Below are 22,467 nucleotides of genomic sequence, written 5' to 3'. Positions count from 1 at the left end.
AAAAGTGTAAACTATTGCTTGTATCAGTGAAACAATTGCCCTGATTACCTTATAGGCTACATGGAAGTGGTTCAAATTCCTAAAGGTTCTGTTCATATTGAAATCAAAGAAGTGGCAGTGTCAAAAAACTACATTGGTAAGTTAGTGATCTCATGATTACAAAATCTGATAAATGTTGCTGGGTTCAAATAACTCTCAGATAGATTCCATATAACAGCATTGCACTGGCTGCACTGACTTTTTTTTGGGGGGGGGTCATTCTTCAAGTCACAGTTGTCACCTGGCAACTGCCTATACTAGTCCCTGCCCTGTTATTGGCAAGGAATTTTTTGTAAGTAGTTTGACATTTCCATAGGGCTCAGAGAGAGTGACTAACCCAATGCTGTCCACTTACACTCTCCTGGTTTTTAGCCTGATGCCTTAACCACTGCACCAAACTGGTTTAATATATAAGTGGCTGGGGTCTTTTGTTGTTGTTTTAAGAAACACTATGAAAACCTGATTGAGACATATTATGGGAGACAGGAGCTAACATTCTTTCTGCTGTGGCTCTGATAATATTTGTATTGAAAGCTGGTACTGTATTAAACTTGGAAGATAACTTCCATTAGTATCACAGTAAAGGGGAAGGAACATCTCTATGTCCACTTTCATCTCTCTATATACTTTCTCAATCCAAATTATATACTTCCCAGCTGAAGACAAAAACTACATACATAAAATATATACCGTATATACTTGAGTATAAGCCGACTCGAGTATAAGCCGAGACCCCCAATTTCACCCCCAAAAACTGGAAAAAGTTGTTGACTCGAGTATAAGCCGATCCGCCGTTCTGCAAGCCTCTGCCGCCAGCAGAGGCTCGATCCGCCATTTTGCAAGCCTGAATACACAGGAATACCCTGTGTGGCCGCGGCTCTCGGGGAAGCCCTGGCTGTCTGCTTCCTCGCTCCACGCTGCCATTCGGGGCCCGCGCGTTCCCCGGGCAAATCGTGGCGCCCAGCAGGCGAGGAAACACGCCCGCTCCAGTCGCCCCCCCTTCCCTCAGGAGACGCGAAGCAAGTGACCGCCCGGAGCTTACCGAGGACTTGCTTCGGTGCTTCCAGGATCGCGCGCACCTCTCCCAAGCCGCCGCCGTCCGGAGACCTGCCGAAGTTTGGGGAGGTTTGGGGAGGTGCGCGCGCACCTCCCCAAACCTCCCCAAACGTCGGCAGGTCTCCGGACCTCTGCGCCCTGCCTGCCTGCTTCTTTCCGCAGCGGAAAGAAGCAGGCAGGCAGGGCGCGGAGGAACGGAGACCCGGCGACGTTTGGGGAGGTTTGGGCGCCTCCCCAAACCTCCCCAAACGTCGCCGGGTCTCCGTTCCTCTGCGCCCTGCCTGCCTGCTTCTTTCCACAGCGGAAAGAAGCAGGCAGGCAGGGCGCGGAGGAACGGAGACCTGCCGACGTTTGGGGAGGTTTGGGCGCCTCCCCAAACCTCCCCAAACGTCGCCAGGTCTCCGTTCCTCTGCGCCCTGCCTGCCTGCTTCTTTCCGCTGTGGAAAGAAGCAGGCAGGCAGGGCGCGGAGGAACGGAGACCCGGCGACGTTTGGGGAGGCGCCCAAACCTCCCCAAACGTCGGCAGGTCTCCATTCCTCCGCGCCCTGCCTGCCTGCTTCTTTCCGCTGCGGAAAGAAGCAGGCAGGCAGGGCGCGGAGGTCCGGAGACCTGCCGACGTTTGGGGAGGTTTGGGGAGGTGCGCGCGCACCTCCCCAAACTTCGGCAGGTCTCCGGACGGCGGTGGCTTGGGAGAGGTGCGCGCGATCCCGGAAGCACCAAAGCCTCGGCCGTGCACAAGTCCTCGGTAAGTTTTTTTTGTTGACTGGAGTATAAGCCGAAGTGGAATTTTTCAGCCCAAAAAGTGGGCTGAAAAATTCGGCTTATACTCAAGTATATACGGTACTTTATTACTACAGCAGGGCCTTTAACTTGCATTTGTTTCCACCATTATAGCAGAAATAGAATCAAATAGGGAGTGGGCTAAATGATGAAACATGCATTACAATATCATAAAAATGTCATTTATGTTTTTAGTCAGATGATTGTGTTTGTCTGATGATATATGCAAATATGTTACTGCTTTGAAATCACTGCCATTTGCCACATTGATATAAATTAAATATGAATTTCCTTTTAAAATGTTTCCTCTTTGTAGGAATGACATAATGATTTCTCTGAAGCATTTTGTCAGTGTTTTAAAACTGAGACTAGTAATGCTAGTAAAGCTAGAGAAAATTTGTATTAGTTTCTTGCTTCCAGAAATTTCTGGAACAGTTAGTATTTCAATTAATTTATTTCTACTGCTTTTGGATAGTAAACATATAAGTAGATTTGATGTTGACTGGAAAATTCTAGAAGCTAAAGTCCACATATAATAATAATAATAATAATAATAATAATAATAATAATAATAATAATAATAATAATAATAATAATAATAATAATAATAATAATAATAATAATAATAATAATAATAATAATAATAGTTGGAAGGGACCTTGGAGGTCATCTAGTCCAACCTCCTGCTCAGGCAGGAAACCTTATATCATTTCAGGCAAATGGCTGTCCAGTCTCTTCTTAAGAGTCCCTCAGGTTGAGAAATGCTGGTCTATGACCTTGTTTGGTTTATTAGGGGTAAGAAAGTATATACTGGAGATAGAAGTTCTGTTTAACCACTTCCACCTGGTTTCTGATGTTAGTGAAAGTTACTGAAGAATTCAGAAAACTAAAATTTCTGTCTATGATTTCTCAAACAGAGTATCTAACCTGCTATACATAATTTTCCCATAAGCCGGAATCATAAAGCCAAGAATAAATGTTTAATTCTTGTTTGAAGAGGAAAATAACAAGTTCAGTACAGGGATTTTCTTTCATATCCAATAATAAATGTGACAGACAATAAACCTTCTTAACTTATTACTGGAAGAAAAAAAACTTTCTGAGCAGATTTGCTATCCCTTCTTTTCTTCCTTTTGAAATATTGCTCACATACAAATAACCATCACAAAGTATTCTTGCCAACTAGAGGATCATATTACACACACAGTATTGTAGTTGTTTATTAATTAGCACCATGTAACATGGTGACACTCTTGAGGAGAAAGAAGCCCACTGATTATTATTTTAGTCTATAGTTATTTTGTTATAGAATGGAAACTGAAACAAACAAAATATTAGAAAATCCACTCTAATTAGAAAAGTTGCAGTTGGATTATCACAAAATAATAACTAAAAACAAGTAAGATGTATTTGAAAAATAAATGTATACCATTGTACCATGTATATTTAGCCAAGAATTAATCACACTAAACATACACTTCTGAGAAAACATGCATTGTGTTCTGCGTTGTGAAATATTTCCAACAAATTAAAACTAACATTGGTACAGGGTCATTTATAAGCTTGATTCTGGATTTAAAACAATTAAATGTATCAATTTATGCTGATTGTAAACTACTTTTATAATTTTATTTTCCCTTTGAACTAATTATTTTTAGTTGTTGTTAGTTGCAAAGTCGTGTCCGACCCATTGCGATCCCATGGACTTTCCTCTAGGCCTTCCTGTCCTCTACCAACTTCTGGAGTCCATTTAAGCTCACGCCTACTGCTTCAGTGACTACATCCAACCACCTCATTCCCTGTCGTCCTCTTCTTCTCTTGCCCTCAATCTTTCCCAGCATTAGGCTCTTCTCCAGTGAATCCTTCCTTCTCATTAGGTGGCCAAAGTATTTGAGTTTCAACTTCAGGATCTGGCCTTTTAAAGACCAATCAGGGTTGATCTCCTCTAGGACTTTGGCGCTCATATATTTTTAGTATATATGTTAAATATGATTTAAAAGCCTTTATTTTGAATCATTTATTGGACAAATCGTTTTCAGTGTCAGAAGGCAGTTGTTCATTAAAAAAGCACTGAAATGGGAAGTAGGCAGTCGTCCCTTCCTCACCCATGTGATTTGAATATTTTGCATGAGTGACTGTGCGCAAGGCATCCCGGTCTAGATAGGGCCGCAACTGGCGCACCAGGCGAACCTGGGCAAAGGCCCCCCTAGTCACAGCTCCAATATGCTCTTCCAAGGAGAGCTGTGAATCTAGAAGGACCCCCAAGTTGCGGGCCCTATCTACGGGGGGTAATAGCTCACCCCCCATGGCCAATGATGGGATAATTGGAATTTCCCGGGATGCCGGCAGGAACAGCCACTCAGTCTTGTCAGGGTTGAGTCGAAGCCTGTTCCTCCCCATCCAGACCCGGACCGCCTCCAGGCAACGGGACATCACGTCGAGGGCATCGCTGGGGTGGTTTGGGGTAGAAATAAAAATTTGATTCAACTTTTAAAATATTGCAATAGCAGAAAACTTAGTATTAAGCCTGAAACACTTCTAGAATGATTAAAACATTCTGCTTAAAGCAAAATGCAACTTTTTCAAATGGAGTTGTTTTGAATTTTAAGCAATTTAAATTTAGGATGTTTTGTATACCATTCTTGGTTCTTCCATCAGACCCCTTAAGTGAAGCCATTGGTTTCCATTGTAGAGGATTTTCCTATTTTTTGAACAACATTAATAATGCATATCCATTTTTCAACTAGGCCACAGCAAGCAAGCAAGTTTTATGATATTACGGTTCCTATGATATAACTTCCACTTTTCTTCATATTGCTTTGATATTCAATGAATGTTCTTATACATTCTAAATGATTTCTATCTTCATGCCATTTAAACTTTTTTAAGCTTTGAAAACTGAGGAGGATGATTATTATATTAATGGAGCCTGGACTATTGATTGGCCTAGAAAATTTGATGTTGCTGGAACAGCTTTCCATTACAAAAGACCAGCCAATGAAGCAGAATCTTTGGAAGCTTTGGGTCCTACTTCAGAAAACCTTATAGTTATGGTAAAGTATGAATTATTTCATTTTATTGATTATCAAAGAGATAATCTAGCTTTCTGTATTATTCATGAGCCTCTTTTCCATGTTACCTAGACACTCCTTCAGAAAATATTGTTTGTATTATGTCGTGGGCTCTGATGAGCAGGAAGGAAGACACGCAGTTGAGTACAGAGAAACTCATTCTTTATTTAAACAGAAACTGTACTGAGGATTTGGAGTCACCCTGCCTCAATATATAGCCAGACCCTTTGGTAGCAACCAATCGGATTGAACCCATGTTTGCTGCCCAAAGTTTACCAATTGCAGGACTGGAGATGTCCTGTCTGGGTTGCTGGAGAACCGTTAGTTCTCCAGCAATGCACGTGGTGATATTCCAAAAGCCCAGTACATAACACCCCTCCCTCCTAAGATCAGGCTATAATACCCTTGACAATAGTCAAGGCTTATCAATCACTCCCAACACCCCAAATACTAAAATAATACTAAACAATAATAAATGTGATGCTTTGTTAAGCCAAGGTAGTTAGAAAGACATTACGCGACCTTTATAGACATGCCTTGTAGAGTGGACTACAAAGAGATTAAAGAATAGCTTGTCAGTGCAGTATAACTACAAAGAGATAAAACAACGTCTCAATGAACATGCTTGCCAGCAGTTACAATTTACCCCCAATTTCTGTAGGTAGTGGTACAATGTCATACATTACACATCACTTTATTTTATAACATAGTCTGTAAGTTATGCTGGGGGTTTCTGTGGTGTGGAGGAACGCCTTGGAGTTCCAGTCACTTTGTGGTTTACCAGCTTACCCGGTGGGCTGGGTAGACCCATGTCTCCTTGTGCTCCAGTGTACAGGGGAGTTGAATTGCTCTAGCTGGCCTCTCCAGGTTGACCCACCCCAGAGTCTGACTGTTTAGCAGAGTAGGCACAGCGGTTGCTGAGATTCGGCTGGTTCACCTTGACAGGGGTCCCATGTTGCATTTCTGAGCTGCCATGTTCCTCTTCTGAATCAAGTTCCACTGAGAAAGGAAAACCCTGGTGCATCTGGTGTGAGCTGGCTTGGGCGCCAGCTTGAGGACCTCAGGAGGGACTTGTGTCATAGTCCTCACTTAGTGACCATTCTGGAAACCTTTTCCTAAGTTGGTCAATGTGTCTTCTGACCATTCGCCCTCCCTCCAACCCCACTTTATAAGATGGGGTCCAGATTCTTTAATCACCGTACCAGGAACCCACAAGTTTCCAGGCCCATAGTTCCTGGCCCAAACCCAATCACCTATTTGCAGCTCCCTCGGGGGTTTTGGTTTAGAGGCTTCTGATGTCACTCTTTCTGGATGCAACCTGTCCAGTTTAGTAATTAAGCACCTTCCCCAACGAAGCTCAGCAGGACTTTTACCTGTAGCTGTGCAGGGTGTAGTGTGTTGACAGAGCAAGAAATCTGCCAGTCTATGATGCCAGTCACCTGTGATGATGCGCCTCCTTTGTTGTCCTCACCATGTGTTCGGCTTGTCCATTCGTAGAGGGGTGAAATGGTACAGACATAGCATATCTGATGAGGTTAGCTCTGAGAAAAGCCTGAAACTCAGCAGCAGTGAATTGAGCCCCATTATCAGAAACCAAAACATCACGCAACCCATGTGTTGCAAAGAGTTTTCTCAGCACCTGGATGGTCCTAGCAGTAGTCATATTAGGGACTGGAACTACTTCCAGCCATTTTGAGTGGCTATCCACTACTACCATAAAAAGCTGTCCTTGGAAAGGCCCAGCATAGTCTATATGAACCCTGGACCAAGGGGTATGTGTTTCCTCCCACCTATGAACTGGGGCCTGAGGCATTTCAGGCCTAGACCTCTGGCAGGTATAGCAACCATGGACTTGATCCTCCACAGCTTTATCCAGGCCAGGCCACCAAAGGTAGCTTCTAGCTAAGGCTATCATCCGTACAATGCCTGGATGGCCTTCATGTAAGGAATGTAAGACTCTGTCCCTCAATGATGTGGGGATAATGACTCTGTTGCCCCATAATATGCTCTTCGTGGCGCTGAGCCTCCCCCCTCCGAACTATTAGCTTGCTGATCTGAACCGGCGGCGCTTGAGAACTGCCTGCCTGCTGATCTGCTGAGCTTCGCTATGGCGCTGAACACTGTGACAGCGATTTGAAGTCCGGGGAGCCTTGCGTTGCTCCCTTCTTCTGCCGGCTTGCCGAGGCGTCTTTGGGGACTGGGGGGATTTTAAAACAGCTGCTGGGCGCTGCTTTTTGTTGTGCTGAGCCTTCCCCCCTTCGAACTAGCGGCTTGCTGATTGAAACTAGCGGCGTTTGAGAATCTGCCTGCCTGTCGACCTGATGTTCTCCGCTATGGCGCCGAGAAGTCCGGGACGCCTTGCCCCGCCTTCCCTCTTCTGCTTGCTCGCCGTGAATACCCTCTGCTTGTCGGAGGGGCAGCGGCGACGATCCCACCGGTCAGAGATCTTTTTACGATCATTAGCTGGCTGGCACCATTTTTGGCGGCGCGGAGCCTCTCTCTCCTCCCGGTTGGTGGCTGCAGACGGTGGGCCTGGTTATCGGCCTCGGCGGACATGTTGGCGAATTCCCGGACTTAATACATCTGCTGGGACTGCCTCTCTCCGCCGTTGGAAGATTGCCTGGACTGGCGGACGGGCGTTGGGAAAGAATGTTTTTGTTCTCCCCCCTCCCGGACTGGTGACGCTGCCTGGAGATGCGAGGATCGACAGAGGCCTGGCCTGCCTGTTCATATTTTCCCTGTTGACAGGCAGGCACCTGGCTAGCTCCATACCTGATGGGAATTAAGATCCCTCCTACTGATAGTCCAGTGTGGCTGGGTCCGGACCGTGGTGGGAGGACGGTTTTGGACTGGTCAGTGGCCACCTCACTGGTGTGAGAGACCAGTTGGGGTGGCCCTGGCCCAGGATTCCCTTCTCCTTCTCTGCCCTTGATTGGACTCCTCAGCCGGAGTGAGAGGACGACTGAGGTTGTCCCTTGGATTTCCCATCTCAGGTGAGAGCTGAGATGGCTCTGCAGATTAGGAGATATGCCTACTGGACTTTTTACCATCTCTATACCATCACTGAGTGATCCTTGGACATATTCATAACATCTGCCCTAAAAGACTATCCCAGCGCAGTATGATTTATCACTACACCGGAGCTGACTTGTATGCCCTTAGGGCAGTTTCTGCCTCATGGGTGCGACCTGTCGCCTGTTTCCATACTCCCCTTAATGACGATCCCAAGCTTTGGGATTCCGAGAGGTGGTTGGGCTTAGATAGGGGCCTCGAGTCAAGATATGCTAAGAGGCCCCTGATAAAATTTTTAGCCGGTTATTTTAAGAGGTTAGGGAGGGGGAGGGAGGGGGGGTAGGGAGGGAATCTTTAACCGGCACTCAGTCTGGTCCTGTTAGAGGTCCTGACGGGACGGGGTCGGGGGAGGTGGCTGCTGGCTCTGAGAATGTGGGGGTGGGGCTTCAAATCCCCACGGCGATAGGGAACGGCAGCAGGTGTCTGCGCGGAGGGCCATATCAACATCTGGGATCGCGTCCCCGCTATCTCCGAGCGGTGGCGCGCTCCGACCCTCCGGTTAGCGCCCTCTTACCCGGGGATGAGGGTGATCAGGCCCCTGAGCTCAGGTTGGTCTATTTTAACGCTAGATCCGTAGTTAACAAAGCTCCCCTCATCCGTGATCTGATCGAGGAGGAACGTGCGGATCTAGCGTGCATCACGGAAACTTGGCTGGGCTCGGAGGGAGGGGTGCCTCTCACCGAGTTATGCCCGCCGGGTTTCCGGGTGCTGCACCAGCCGCGGGCTCAGGGCAGGGGTGGTGGGGTGGCAGTGGTTATTCGGGAGACCTTGTGTCCCCGGGAGGCCACCATTGTCCAGATGGCCGGGAGTGAATCCCTCCTCTTGAGATGTGGTCCTCGGGTTCAGTTGGGCTTGTTGCTCACATACCTGGCGCCCAGCTGTGTGGCAACAGCCCTGCCTGAGCTGCTCGACACCCTCTCAGGGTTGGCGGTGGAGTTCCCCAGGCTTATAGTCCTGGGTGACTTCAACCTGCCATCACTGGGGGGGTCGTCGGAGTTAGCTCGGGAGTTCATGGCTTCCATGACAGCCATGGGCCTGACCCAGGTTATTGAGGGCCCTACTCACGAGGGGGATCATACTCTCGACCTGGTGTTCCTGTCTGGACAGTGGTTGGATGATCTGGGAGGGGGTTCTCCATCCATCACCCCTCTGTCATGGTCAGATCACCACCTCCTGAGGCTGGTCTTCCGTCATGCCATCCCCCGCCGCTGGGCGGCGGAACCGACCAGGTGGTTCCGCCCCAGGCGCCTAATGGACCCGGACCGGTTCCAGAGGGCGCTTGGGCCGATACCTATCACCCTCACCCACAGCCCAGTCGATGCTCTGGTGGAGGCCTGGGAAACGGCTGCCACCAGGGCACTCGACTGCGTTGTACCCATGCGACCTCTGACTCGGCGCAGATCCCGTTGGGCCCCATGGTTCTCTGTGGAGCTCCGGGAGATGAAGCGTCGGAGACGAGGTCTAGAGAGCGGTTGGAGATCCAGCCGATCCGAATCCGACCGATTGCAGTTAAGAACCTTTATAAGGTCTTATCTTGCGGCGATAAGGACGGCAAAGTCTAACTACTTTGCCTCCCTTATCGCGTCCGCAGATAATCGCCCGGCCGCCCTGTTTAGGGTGACTCGCTCCCTCCTTAACCAGGAGGTGAGAGAGGATCCCTTGCAGGGACGAGCCGAGGAGTTTAGTCATCATCTGGCGGACAAAATCGCTCTGATCCGGACCGGCCTGGACTCTGACTGGGCAGAGTCTGACGTGGAGGAATCAGGCGGTCTTGAGCACGTTATCTGGACTGAGTTCGACCCTGTTTCCCCTGATGATGTGGACAGGATCATGGGGAGACTGAGCACCACCACCTGTTTGTTGGATCCGTGCCCCTCCTGGCTAGCTTATGCGGCTCGGGAGGGAACACGAGGCTGGTTCCATGCAGTAATAACTGCTTCTTTGAAGGAGGGTGTCTTCCCTGCCGCCTTGAAGGAGGCGGTGGTGAGGCCCCTTCTCAAGAAGCCTGCTTTGGACCCGGCTGTTTTAAACAACTATCGTCCAGTCTCCAACCTTCGCTTTCTGGCGAAGGTTGTTGAGAGTGTGGTGGCGCATCAGCTCCCTCTGTTCCTGGAGGAAACTGATTATCTGGACCCGTACCAATCGGGCTTCAGGCCCGGATACAGCACGGAGACGGCATTGGTCGCGCTGGTGAATGATCTCTGGAGGGCTAGGGACAGGGGTTGCTCCTCTGTCCTGGTCCTATTAGATCTCTCAGCGGCTTTCGATACCATCGACCATGGTATCCTGCTGCGGCGTCTCAGGGGGTTGGGAGTGGGAGGCACCGTTTTACGGTGGTTCTCCTCCTACCTCCAGGGCCGCTCGCAGTCGGTGTTGACAGGAGGGCAGAGATCCACCCCGAGGTCTCTCATTTGTGGAGTTCCGCAGGGGTCGGTCCTCTCGCCTCTCCTGTTCAACATCTATATGAAGCCGCTGGGCGAGATCATTCGTGGTTTCGGTGTGGGGTATCACCAGTACGCTGATGATACCCAACTTTTTCTTTCCACCCCGAACCAACCCAGCGATGCCCTCTCCGTGATGTCCCGGTGCCTGGAGGCGGTTCAGGTCTGGATGGGGAGAAACAGGCTTCGTCTCAATCCCGCCAAGACTGAGTGGCTGTGCATATCGGCATCTCGGGTTAACCAAGTTATTCCACCTCTAACGATGGGGGGTGAGGTGTTACCCCCCGTTGATAGGGCTCGCAACCTGGGCGTCCTCCTGGATTCACGGCTCAATTTTGAAGACCACATAGGAGCCGTGACCAGGGGGGCTTTTGCACAGGTTCGCCTGGTGCGCCAGTTGCGTCCCTATCTGGACCGAGACGCCCTACGCACAGTTACTCATGCGCTTGTGACCTCCCGTTTGGACTACTGTAACGCTCTCTACATGGGGCTGCCCTTGAAGACCACTCGGAGGCTTCAACTGGTGCAGAATGCGGCCGCGCGAGTTGTAATGGGGGTCTCCCGATACTCCCATGTAACACCTCTACTCCGCGAGCTGCATTGGCTTCCGGTTGCCCTCCGGGTGAAATTCAAGGTGCTGGTTATTACCTATAAAGCCCTACATGGCCTGGGTCCGGGCTATTTGAGGGAACACCTGCTGCCGGCATCAAACGCCCTTCGCCCAGTGCGCTCCCACAGGGAGGGTCTGCTCAGGGTGCCGCCGGTGAGAGATTGCCGGCGGGTGACACCCAGGGATAGGGCCTTCTCGGTGGGAGCGCCTGCCCTCTGGAACCAGCTGCCGGTGGAGCTGAGGACTGCCCCCGACCTCCGATCATTCCGCCGGGGCCTGAAGACCTGGCTCTTTGAGCTCTCAGGCCCAGGCTGAGGAGAAATTTTTAATTGGGGTTTTAATGTATACAGGGTAATTTAATATTTTTTTTTAATTGGTTTTTTTAACTTTTGTATGGTGGATTTTAATTCCCTGTAAACCGCCCTGAGTCCTCAGGGAATAGGGCGGTATATAAATGTAACTATAAATAAATAAATAAATAAATAATATGCAGCCCTTATGTGCAGACAGTTCACGTCTTCTGACAAAATAACTTTGGAAATCAGGGCCTGGACTTTTTTCCAACCAGCCCGTGTATACCCATGACAGTACTCTGCTCAGAATTTTATCTGTAGCAGTCTCAGCAGCAATATCTCCAGCATGGAGAGGAAACTCAGGCAAGTCCTGAATGGACAATATTTTAGCAGCTGGATCAGGATCCATTAGTGGCAGTGGTAGTCTGCTGAGGCCATCTGCATGGCCCATTTCCTTCCCAGGTTTGTGAACTAACTTAAATTTGCATGCAGACAAAAAATATAGACCATCTCAGCATTCTTGGAGATAGTATGTGGGGAGTTTGCTTATCTGTTGTGAATAGGCCCAAAAGGGGTTTGTGGTCAGTGAAGACAGTGAAATCCCTGCCATATAAATAATCATGAATTTTTTTGACTCCAGCTACTATGGCTAAGGCTTCTTTATCAATTTGTGCATAATTACGCTCAGCAGCGGATAAAGTTTTAGAATGGAATGCAATAGGAACTTGTTTCCCATTCTTCTCTATGTGGCTTAAGACTGCCCCTACCCTGTAGGGAGATGCATCACATGCAAGACATACAGGTTTAGACTCAATGTAATGAGTTACAGTGGACTTTTCTGAAAGAAGGGCCTTGAGATCCTGGAAATATTTTTCATGTAAGTCAGTCCACTTCCAAGGGGATTTTTTATCAAGTAGCCTGTGGAGGGGCTCAGCTATTGCAGTCTTATGAGGTAGAAATGTGTGATAAAAATTCAGGAGGCCCAAAAATGCTTGTAGCTCCGCTTTTGATTTTGGCCTAGGAGCCATTTTGATGACTTTAACTTTTGACTCAGCGGGGTGAATCCCACTAGCATCGATACAGAACCCCAAGAATTCCGTTGAAAAAAACCCAATACTACATTTGTTTTTCTTTAACTTGAGGCCCGCATTGCGGAGCCTTTGTAACACAGCCCTGAGCCTGTTGGCCAATACTTCTGGGGATTCCCCGGCAATGAGAACATCATCAAAATAAGGACAGACACCCTGAATACCTTTAACTGCAAGCGTTTGACTTTGAATGCCTCGTGGTGGACGGAATCTACTATCTTTGGAGATTTGGTGGGCTGCATTGTTTGTACTGCACCTCCGGCTGCTTCGTCAGCCATGACCTCGTCTTGTGCTTCGGCGAATGTGAGATTTGGTCTGGCAAATAATCTCTGCTGGAGGGTTCTGTCTCTCAGGCCACAGATGAGTCGGTCTCTCAGACGCTCCTCTAAATTTGAAAACTTGCAGAGGTGTGCGGCCTGCCTTAGGCCCGCGATAAACTCTGATGCTGTCTCACTGGGAAGCTGCACTCGTTGGTCGAATTTAAAACGCCAGGCCATCTCTGACATTTTTGCCTGAAAATGCCCGGTCAGCTTCTTCTTAAGGTCAGCAAACCATACTGCTTCAATGGGCATTGGCGTGAAGAGATTTTCCGCTAGATCGAAAGTTGCTGGCCCACACATGCACAGCAACGTTGCAGCTTTTAGGCCTTCCTCTGCAATCTGGTTTGCTCGTAGATAGTTCTCCACTTGTGAGAGGTAAGACGGCCAATCTTCTGGATGTTTAATGTTGAACTCTGAGTTTGCCGACCTTCGGCATCTTTCCTTGATTCCTGCGTTGTTGGATCCTGCTTCGTAGGCTCAGGGAACGCGTCCTCTGAGCACGCGGATGCTAGTGTAGCTTTACTAGCAGGCTAGGGGGGGGGAAGATGCCTCTTCCCTCCAGCGAGTAATGCTGTCCCCTCGTGACTTCAGCCCTTAGGCGGTGAAGCAGGATCCCATCCTCATCGCCACTATTATGTTGTGGGCTCTGATGAGCAGGAAGAAAGACATGCAGTTGAGTACAGAGAAACTCATTCTTTATTTAAGCAGAAACTGTACTGAGGATTTGGAGTCACCCTGCCTCAATATATAGCCAGACCCTCTGGTAGCAGCCAATCGGATTGAACCCATGTTTGCCGCCCAAAGTTGACCAGTTGCAGGACCGGAGACGTCCTGTCTGGGTTGCTGGAGAACCATTAGTTCTCCAGCAACGCACGTGGTGATATTCCAAAAGCCCAGTACATAACAGTTTGTATTATAATCATTGCTTTGTATCTCTAGTTTTTGAATAGTGTTTCCTAGATAATAGACTTATGCTGTTTTGCAATGCATCACTCTACTTTTAAATCAACTGAGGTTTCTAAAATATAAATATAATCATTTTTATCTGGCATTGTCAAGTTTGTATTCAATATTTATATCGTTTTGAAATTCACCATTTTGTAACTCACTCCTATTAATAGTCTCCAGTTAGCATCTGATAGTCTATTAAGCAATTTGGATATAATTGGGGGACAAAATAATTTAATATTTCACTTTGTTTTGCTACGGAGCTGACAGAAATAAACAGCATCTCATTCTCAGGAAAATAAGAATGATATCACTTAAATTAAAATTTTAAAATCCCAGAGTATATGTTAGAAATATAAACTAGTCTTGTTTTCAATAAAAATACAAGAAATATTGAACACAGTAGTCCTTGCATACTGACCATTTATTCAGTTATTGCTCAAAATTATGATGAAAAAGGAAAATTACGACTGGTCCTAAAAGTTCTGGCCATCACAGCACCCCTCACAGTCATATCATTGCAGTCTGGGTGCATAGCAACTGGCTCTCACTTACAACCATTGCAACATTCCATGTCATGTGACACCATTTCCAACTCCCTGCCAGTTTCCCACAAAATCAAGGGGAAAGCCATCAGAGAAAGTTACAAACCACTTTGATAAGTCGCTTGTCCCAGCAGCAGCCACCTCCAGCCATGTGTCCTACCTTCGCACCTCGCAGGCCGCTTGCACAGTCTCCTATGCCTGGCAGCAATCACTTCAGGCCTCACCACATCATATTGGCCACTGGCACACCATTCCTCACCCAGCAAAATCTACCCTTGACCTCACCAGGCCTTACTTGCTTGCTTGCCTGCTTGCAAGCCACCTGAACCCACTTAATGACCTCTAATCTTAGCTTAACAACAGCAATGAGAACTCTCAGGATAGCTGTCACTCAGCAATGCAGTCACGTGATGTCGTGCTTAAAGTCGGCATTGCTTAGCAACATAAATTCTGGTTCCAATTACCATTATTAACCAAGGACTGCCTACATGCTTTATCAATTATGATTCAATTCTCTTTTTAAACCTACTATCTTTCTGTGGTAACATAAGTAACTATTCATTTAATCTCAAATATTTTCAGATTGTATATGTTATTCAGAACATAGCTGGAACATTATTATTTTTATTTGTCAAGTTTAGGTACTGTGTAATAAACATGTATTTATATACTAGCTGTTTCTTTTTCTGTCAGTTTTTAGAGCGGTTGTGTCCAACCCATGGCATGTGGGCCACATGCAGCTCTGGACAGCTAATAATGTAGCTCCACAAGATTGTACACTTTTAAAATTATTATGTGATTTTTTTATAAATAATATCATTTGTTATATTTTATATGCAACCCAAGATAATTCCTCTCCACTCAGTGCAGCCCAGGCAAGCCAAAAGGTTGGACACCCATGCTTTAGAAGTTATAACAAATGCCACATTGGATGGGAGCACTCCAACATTTAAATGTGAAACAACTAAAGTAAATTATCTTAAATTTTAGAAACCTCTGCACCAATGTTCAAAGTTTTTCTCAAAAATCAAACTCAAAGTAACTAATTGTTAATATACAGTATTAATATACCAAAGTGTTTTAATGATAAAACCAGTTATTTTCAACTGCAGATTTTACTACAGGAGCAAAATCTGGGGATAAGGTATAAATTCAATGTTCCCATCTCTCGTACTGGCAGTGGTGACAATGAAGTTGGCTTCACATGGAATCACCTCCCTTGGTCAGAGTGCTCTGCTACTTGTGCTGGAGGTAAGTTAGCTTCTAACCATATTGAAAGACAAGCTAAATAGAAATATCTGAAATATTTATAATATAATAAAAGGAAACATATGTTGTTTATGTTAATAGAAACATTACTGTTAACAAAAAGTTACTACCCACATTCTTTGGAGAGGGGCACAATTTTGATTTCTTTGTTCACCAAAAATGATAAATAAGCCCATCCTAATATACTATTATTATACCATAAAATCAACCCACTAATACACCATCAAGTAAAAGTGTATAGTTTTTAACTATCAATATGTATTGGCGTAAGCCAGTTCATAAGTGGCTTGTCTGTATTAATAAAGGAGAATATTTGTAGCTCAGGGTTGAAATGACGGGTCCTTGGTGTTTTCTGAGCTTGGTTGTTTTCTTGCAGACATTTCATTACCCAAACTAGGTAACATCATCAGTGCTAGTAAGGAGTGGGGTTTGCTCTCAATTTATATTCTAGTGGCTTACCTTTGGGTGGTCTTAGAGGTTCTCTGGTTGGGCTGTTTATTGTTGGCTTGTTTGGCAGTTCCTTGATTGAGGTATTGCTTACTTGACTGTTGGTCTGATGTTAATCTTGAAATTAATCTATGCTCATCTGGGTGCTGACTGCTGGTAGGGAGGTGTTTCGTCTTTTTGTTCCCTTTTTAGCTTGTTATTTTGCATAGTATATAGATATTGTTTGTGTCTATGTGTCTATTGATGGCTAATTTGTCAGAGTACCAGGCATCTAGAAATTCCCTAAGCTTTTTTGGACTTGGCTTGGTCTAGGATGGTCACAGATTCCCAAGTGAAGCTATGGTTAAGTCTGTCCATATGTTGTGAAATGAAAGAGCTTTCATCGTGTCTTCTGAATGCTAGTTAGTGTTCATGGATGCATTCTGCCAATCTTCCGCCTGTTTGTCCTATGTGGTGGCTGTCAGCCAATTTTTACATTAATTTTGTGAAAAATGTTTTAATTTGACATATGTACCAGCATAATATAATCTATTTATTTTAAGCATGTCATCTTAATACCTTTTTAATGGAAATAGAAATATGAATTAGAAATCAAGTTCCCTCTAGGGTTTAACAATTCCCCTGATTACTATCTCTTTTTAATATACTTTCACTTCAAAAAGCTTCTCTCAGCTTTTCTCAAGCCAAACAAGAGAAAATAGATATTTAAGGGAATAGACTGCCAATGAGAAATTGGGAGAGTGAGGAATAAAAAAGGTCAACACCTGTTCTTTTAGTCCTTCCAATTATACCACCATGTGTTTGTGTCTATGCTATATTAAGAGTTGAAGAGATTAGTCTGTTGCCCGTAGCCATTTCCTTTAGTCCCTTCCAGTAACAATAACAATGTTCACTTCTTGTTTTTTCTGTCAAGAATCACTAATTATTTCTTGATTTCTCTGTTTTCCTTATTTTTAATAAATATTTTCATCTAGATATTGTATTTTAAATTTATTATTATTATTATTATTATTATTAATAATAATAATAATAATAATAATAATAATAATAATAATAATAAGAAGAAGAAGAAGAAGAAGAAGAAGAAGAAGAAGAAGAAGAAGAAGAAGAAGTTGGAAGGAGAAGAAGAAGAAGAAGAAGAAGAAGTTGGAATTGACCTTGGAGGTCATCTAGTCCAACCCCCTGCTCAGGCAGGAAACCTTATACCATTTCAGGCAAATGGCTGTCCAGTCTCTTCTTAAAAACCTCCAGTGTTGGAGCATTCACCACTTCTGGAGGCAGGTTGTTCCACTGGTTAATTGTTCTAACTGTCAGGAAGTTTCTCCTTAGTTCTAGGTTGCTTCTCTCCTTGACTAGTTTCCATCCGTTGCTTCTTGTCCTCCTTTCAGGTGCTTTGGAGAATAGCTTGACTCCCTCTTCTTTGTGGCAGCCCCTGAGATATTGGAACACTGCTATCATGTCACCCCTCACTCTTCTGTTCGTTAAACTACATATACCCAATTCCAGCAACCGTTCCCTATATGTTTTAGCCTCCAGCCCCCTAATCATCTTTGTTGCTCTTCTCTGTACCCTTTTGTAGAGTCTCGACACCTTTTTTACATCGTGTTGACCAAAACTGGATGCAGTATTCCAGGTGTGGCCTTACCAAAGCATTGTAAAGTGGTATTAGTACTTCAGTTGATCTTGATTCTATCCCTCTGTTAATGCAGCCTAGCACTGTGTTGGCTTTTTTGGCAGCTGCAGCACACTGCTGGCTCATATTGAAGTGATTGTCTACTAGGACTCCGAGATCCCTCTCACAGTTACTACTATTGAACAAGGTACCACCTATACTATACCTGTGCATTTGATTTTTCCTGCCTAAATGTAGAACCTTACTTTTTTCACCATTGAATTTCATTTTGTTAGATAGTGCCCATGTTCTGAACCAGCCTGCTACCGGCCTTGCAATAAGGCAAACCCCTGTTCAAACAGTAGAGACTGGAGAGCGTCTGAGGCTGCAAAGCGTCTGCCAAGATTTATTACACAAACAAGAAACAAAAACACTGGAACTTGAATCCTCAAACGGAAGGGTTGCTTTCAGCAACCAGCCCTTCCCCAAACACTCCTTTTATTTAGAGTTCAGGGCGTGGCCTCCCTGTGCCTCCTCCCGAGGAGTCCCACAGCCTTTCTCTGTTTGTTCCTGCTCGACTGCCTCCTGCATCGGGCGTCCTTGAACAGGGCCAGCTGTGGGTCATCATCCTCCGCACTATCGGGCTCACGCAGCTGAGAAGAGGGCCCCGGCTGGGGGCTCTGCGAAGCCTCCAAGCCATCATCAACCAGTTCGTCTTCCACATTCTCCTCCTCCCCCTCATCTGAGTCATCCGAGACATCTGAGCCAGCTGCCGTACCCACAGGCTGGCCCTGAGTCACAACAGCCCAGTGTTCGAGTCTGTCCAGATCCTTCTGTATCTTAAGCCTGTCTTCTGGAGTATTGGCTATTCCTGCCAGCTTGGTGTCGTCTGCAAATTTGATGAGTTCCCCATCTATCCCCTCATCCAAATCGTTAATGAAAATATTGAAGAGCACTGGGCCCAGAACAGAGCCCTGGGGCACCCCTCTACACACTTCCTTCCATGTAGATGCAGTTCCATTGAGGACCACACGCTGAGTACAGCCTGTCAGCCAGCTACGAATCCATCTGGTGGTGATGCTATCTAACCCACATTTTTCTATCTTATCAAGTAGTAGGTTGTGATCTACTTTATCAAATGCCTTACTGAAGTCCAAGTAAATTATATCTACACCATTCCTCTGGTCCACTAATTTTGTCACTTGGTCAAAGAATGTAATAAGATTTGTCTGGCATGATCTTTTTTTGACAAACGCATGTTGACTTTTAGTGATGACTTTGTTTGCATCAAGGTGTTTGCTGATTTGTTGTTTGATTATCTTTTGCAGAATCTTCCCAGGTATTGAGGTCAGGCTGATAGGTCTGTAATTTCCTGGATCTATTTTTTTCCCTTTTTTGAATATGGGAACTACATCAGCTCTCTTCCAGTCCTCTGGTAGTTCCCCAGTGCTCCAGGATCTATGAAAAATATAGCTCAGTGGTTCTGAGATCACGTCTGCCAGTTCCTTGAGAACTTTGGGGTATAATCCATCTGGTCCTGGTGATTTGAACTCGTCTAGGCTGGACAGGTGTTCACTTACCATTTTTTTGCCTATCTTAACTTGCATTTCTATTCTGTTTTTTATGGCACTGGTTTTGGTAGGTTGGACTGTTTTTTCCCTTTGTGTAAAGACAGATGCAAAAAATAAGTTAAGTAGTTCTGCTTTCTCCCTATTGCTTGTCACCTTCTTGCCACTTTCTCCCACTAATGGACCAATCATTTCCTTAATTTTTTTCTTGTTTTTTATATGTTGAAAGAAGCATTTTTTGTTATTTTTGACTTTGGTCGCAAGCCTTAGTTCATTTTGAGCCTTAGCTTCCCTCACTTCATCTTTGCAGGCACGGGCTATTTGCTGATATTCTGACTTAGTTATGTGACCCTCTTTCCAATTCTTATACTTGTCCTTTTTATCTTTCAATCTATCAGAGAGTTCTTTATGCAGCCATGCTGGTTTCTTTTGAGAGCTGTTATTTTTCTTCTTTGTTGGTATTGTACTAGACTGGGCCTTTATTATCTCACTTTTCAAAATTTCCCAAGCTTCTTAAGTTGTTTTCCCCTTTAGGATTCTCATCCATGGAATTCTTCCCATGGTCTCTCTAAGTTTATTGAAATTAGCTCTTTTAAAGTCCAAGACTCTAGTTTGGCTGTGTTCTATTGCTTGTGCCTCCAGAATGTTGAATTCCAATATTGCATGATCACTTCCCCCCAAGGTTCCTGTGGCTTCGACACCTTCTATCATTTCATCTCTGTTTGTGAGAATTAAATCCAATATGGCTAATCCCCTAGTTCCCTTCTCTACTTTTTGGGAGAGAAAGTTGTCTGCTAGGTTTGACAGGAATCTGTTTGATCTTCCACTTGGTGCAGTTTGTCTCCCAGTTGATATCAGGGTAATTAAAGTCCCCCATTACTATTGTGATGTGCTTCTTACATACCTTAGTTAGCTGACTAGCAAAAAGTTCATCTATTTCCTCTGCTTGGTTGGGCGGCCTATAGTATACACCTATGGCAATGTCATTTCCCCCCCCCCTTTTATATTGACCCAAATGCATTCAAGTTTACAGTTTTCGTCATTGTTGTGCTCTATTTCTGTAGAGATAAAGTTATTTCTTATATATAGAGCAACTCCACCTCCTCTTTTGTTTAGTCTGTTTCTTTTAAATAGTTTAAATCCCTCTAGCTGTGTGTTCCATTTGTAGGTTTCATCCCACCATGTTTCCGTAATGGCAACAATATCATACCTGCCCTCATTTACCTGAATTTCTAGTTCACCCTGCTTACTGTTCATACTCTGTGCATTAGTGTATAGACATTTGAGTCCTTTATGACTGACCCTGTGTTTACTTGCTACATAACTTATGTGGTGCCTGAGTTCCCCTATTTTCTTAGATTGCTGGGGACAGTGATGTTCTGTATCAATTAACTCACTGTCCCCGTTGTTTAGTTTAAATATTCCTCCAGAAAAGCTGTGAATTTATTGCCAAGTAATTCAGTCCCTTTCTTGGATGGATGCAGACCATCTCTTTTGTACATTTTTTCATTGGACCAGCTACAGACATCGTGACTAATATAACCAAAGCCTTCTCCTTTACACCACTCCTTTAGCCACATATTAAATTCTGCTATACGCTGGCCTTTTCCAATTTGCTCCTTATACACTGGTAAAACCTCTGAAAAAGTAAGCCTACAGCCTATTCTGCTAAGTTCCTGCCCCAAGCTCTGGAAGTCATTCTGCACAGAGAGTACATCTTCTTGGGACAGATCATTAGTGCCAAGATGTACAATAGCCTCCACATCACAGTCCTTGCTGGCATTCTTGATTATTTTAGAAATACGCTTCTTGTCCCTACTGGCAGTAGCACCTGGAAGACACCTGACCTCTTTCAAAACCTCTGTGTCCTTTCCTAAATTTACATCCCTTATAATTGAATCACCAACCAGAAGGTGGCTTCTCTTTTTGGATGCCTTTCTGTTCTTGCATGACTGGTGTGTAATACCCGATTCATACTTCTCCCTGTCGAAAACAAGTTTTTCATCTTGGACCACGATCCCCTGCTTATTTGAGTTATTATCAAAGATACCTTTACCTGTCTCCTTAATGTCCCTATTAAGGTCAGAAAGGGCACTGTATCTGTTGTGCAGGGACACAGCGAAAGCTTTGGGTTTATGGTTCACAGATCTCACTCTGCCAGATCCCACGGTTGTCCACACTGCCCTTCTCCTGCAGGATCTTTGTGGTAGACGGGGCTGATAGCATGGAGGCTCAATAGGGTAGAAGGGCTGAACTGGACACCTAATTTCTGCCTGAAGAGCAAAGATTACAGACCCTAGATAAATAATCTGTCCTTGTAGACGAGTGATTTGTTTACAGATAGGACAGTTTCCAAGTTTGAAAAGGGTACTGCGAAAGACAGCTGCAAAACAAGTGTTGCACTGAACTAAGCCAGATATGCTGAGTTACAACAAATCTCAGATGCACTTGCCCTGAATGTACCGCTGCTGTTTTTGGTTTTTAGTTATATAATTTGCGCGCCGTTAGGCGCGTGGGCTGCTACTTTTTGGGTGCAGCCATATTAAATTATATGATCTCTCCTGATAAACTGAAGTGAAAAGTTATTTTAAATAAATAAATAAAAATTGGTGTCTAGTTCTTAGTCCTCTATTTGTGTAGGTGTTAATAGCCATTGGTTTTCTATCAACTGTTTTTTTTTTCTGCCTTAAAATTGAACCATTTGTCATTCTGTTTGATGCAAGTATTTACATAAATGGTTTTGTTTGTTTTTTCCTGTGGAAGTGTTGAGCATATAGTTCCTGAAAACATGGTAATAGGATAACTCCGATGAAAGTGATGAAATGAAAAGGAGATGAAACTAATAAAAACAAGTCCTATTTTTACTTATTTCAGAATAAGATCCACGAAGCTGATTAAAGCTTACTGTGGAGTGACCATACAGATGTTTCTTTCTACTTGAAACTAGCACTAAGAAATCTGTTGATTCATTTCCTTGTTACTTAAATGATTTCCTCTGTAGCTTCCATCTCAGTTTGCATGAAAGAACTGGATTTAGGAGATCCACTGGATTAGGTAGAACATCACCTTTGTATAATTACTTTGGAATAACAGTAATTGAAGTCAGTGGTGGAAATTAGGTATATTAATATTAGCTTTGGAGCATTGTTCTGGTCAGTATCTAGACAGAAAGACAGACAGACAGAGTATATACAGAGGATATGGTGATGCAGTGGCTTAATAACACTGGAACTGCCGGGCAGAAATGGTCTGCACTCTGGCAGTTCAAGCCCGGCTCCATGAGATGGAGTGAGCTCCTCTGCTTGATC

General features: G+C 44.9%; 1 protein-coding gene across 1 annotated transcript in view; it reads left to right on the top strand.

Moving 5' to 3' along the window:
* Positions 1 to 22,467, top strand: part of ADAMTS6 (ADAM metallopeptidase with thrombospondin type 1 motif 6) — a 163,405-nt gene that overhangs the window by 119,013 nt on the left and 21,925 nt on the right. The window contains exons 18-20 of the mRNA XM_081315567.1: positions 56 to 136; positions 4,765 to 4,928; positions 15,376 to 15,514. Coding sequence (XP_081171693.1) covers positions 56 to 136; positions 4,765 to 4,928; positions 15,376 to 15,514 — 384 coding nt within the window. The remainder of the gene's footprint in view (positions 1 to 55; positions 137 to 4,764; positions 4,929 to 15,375; positions 15,515 to 22,467) is intronic.

This window comes from Vipera berus (assembly GCF_964194415.1).
Source record: "Vipera berus genome assembly, chromosome: 2".
NCBI lineage: Eukaryota > Metazoa > Chordata > Lepidosauria > Squamata > Viperidae > Vipera > Vipera berus.
The sequence above is the reverse complement of the archived record's forward strand: the minus strand, read 5'-3'. Positions and strand labels throughout refer to the sequence as shown.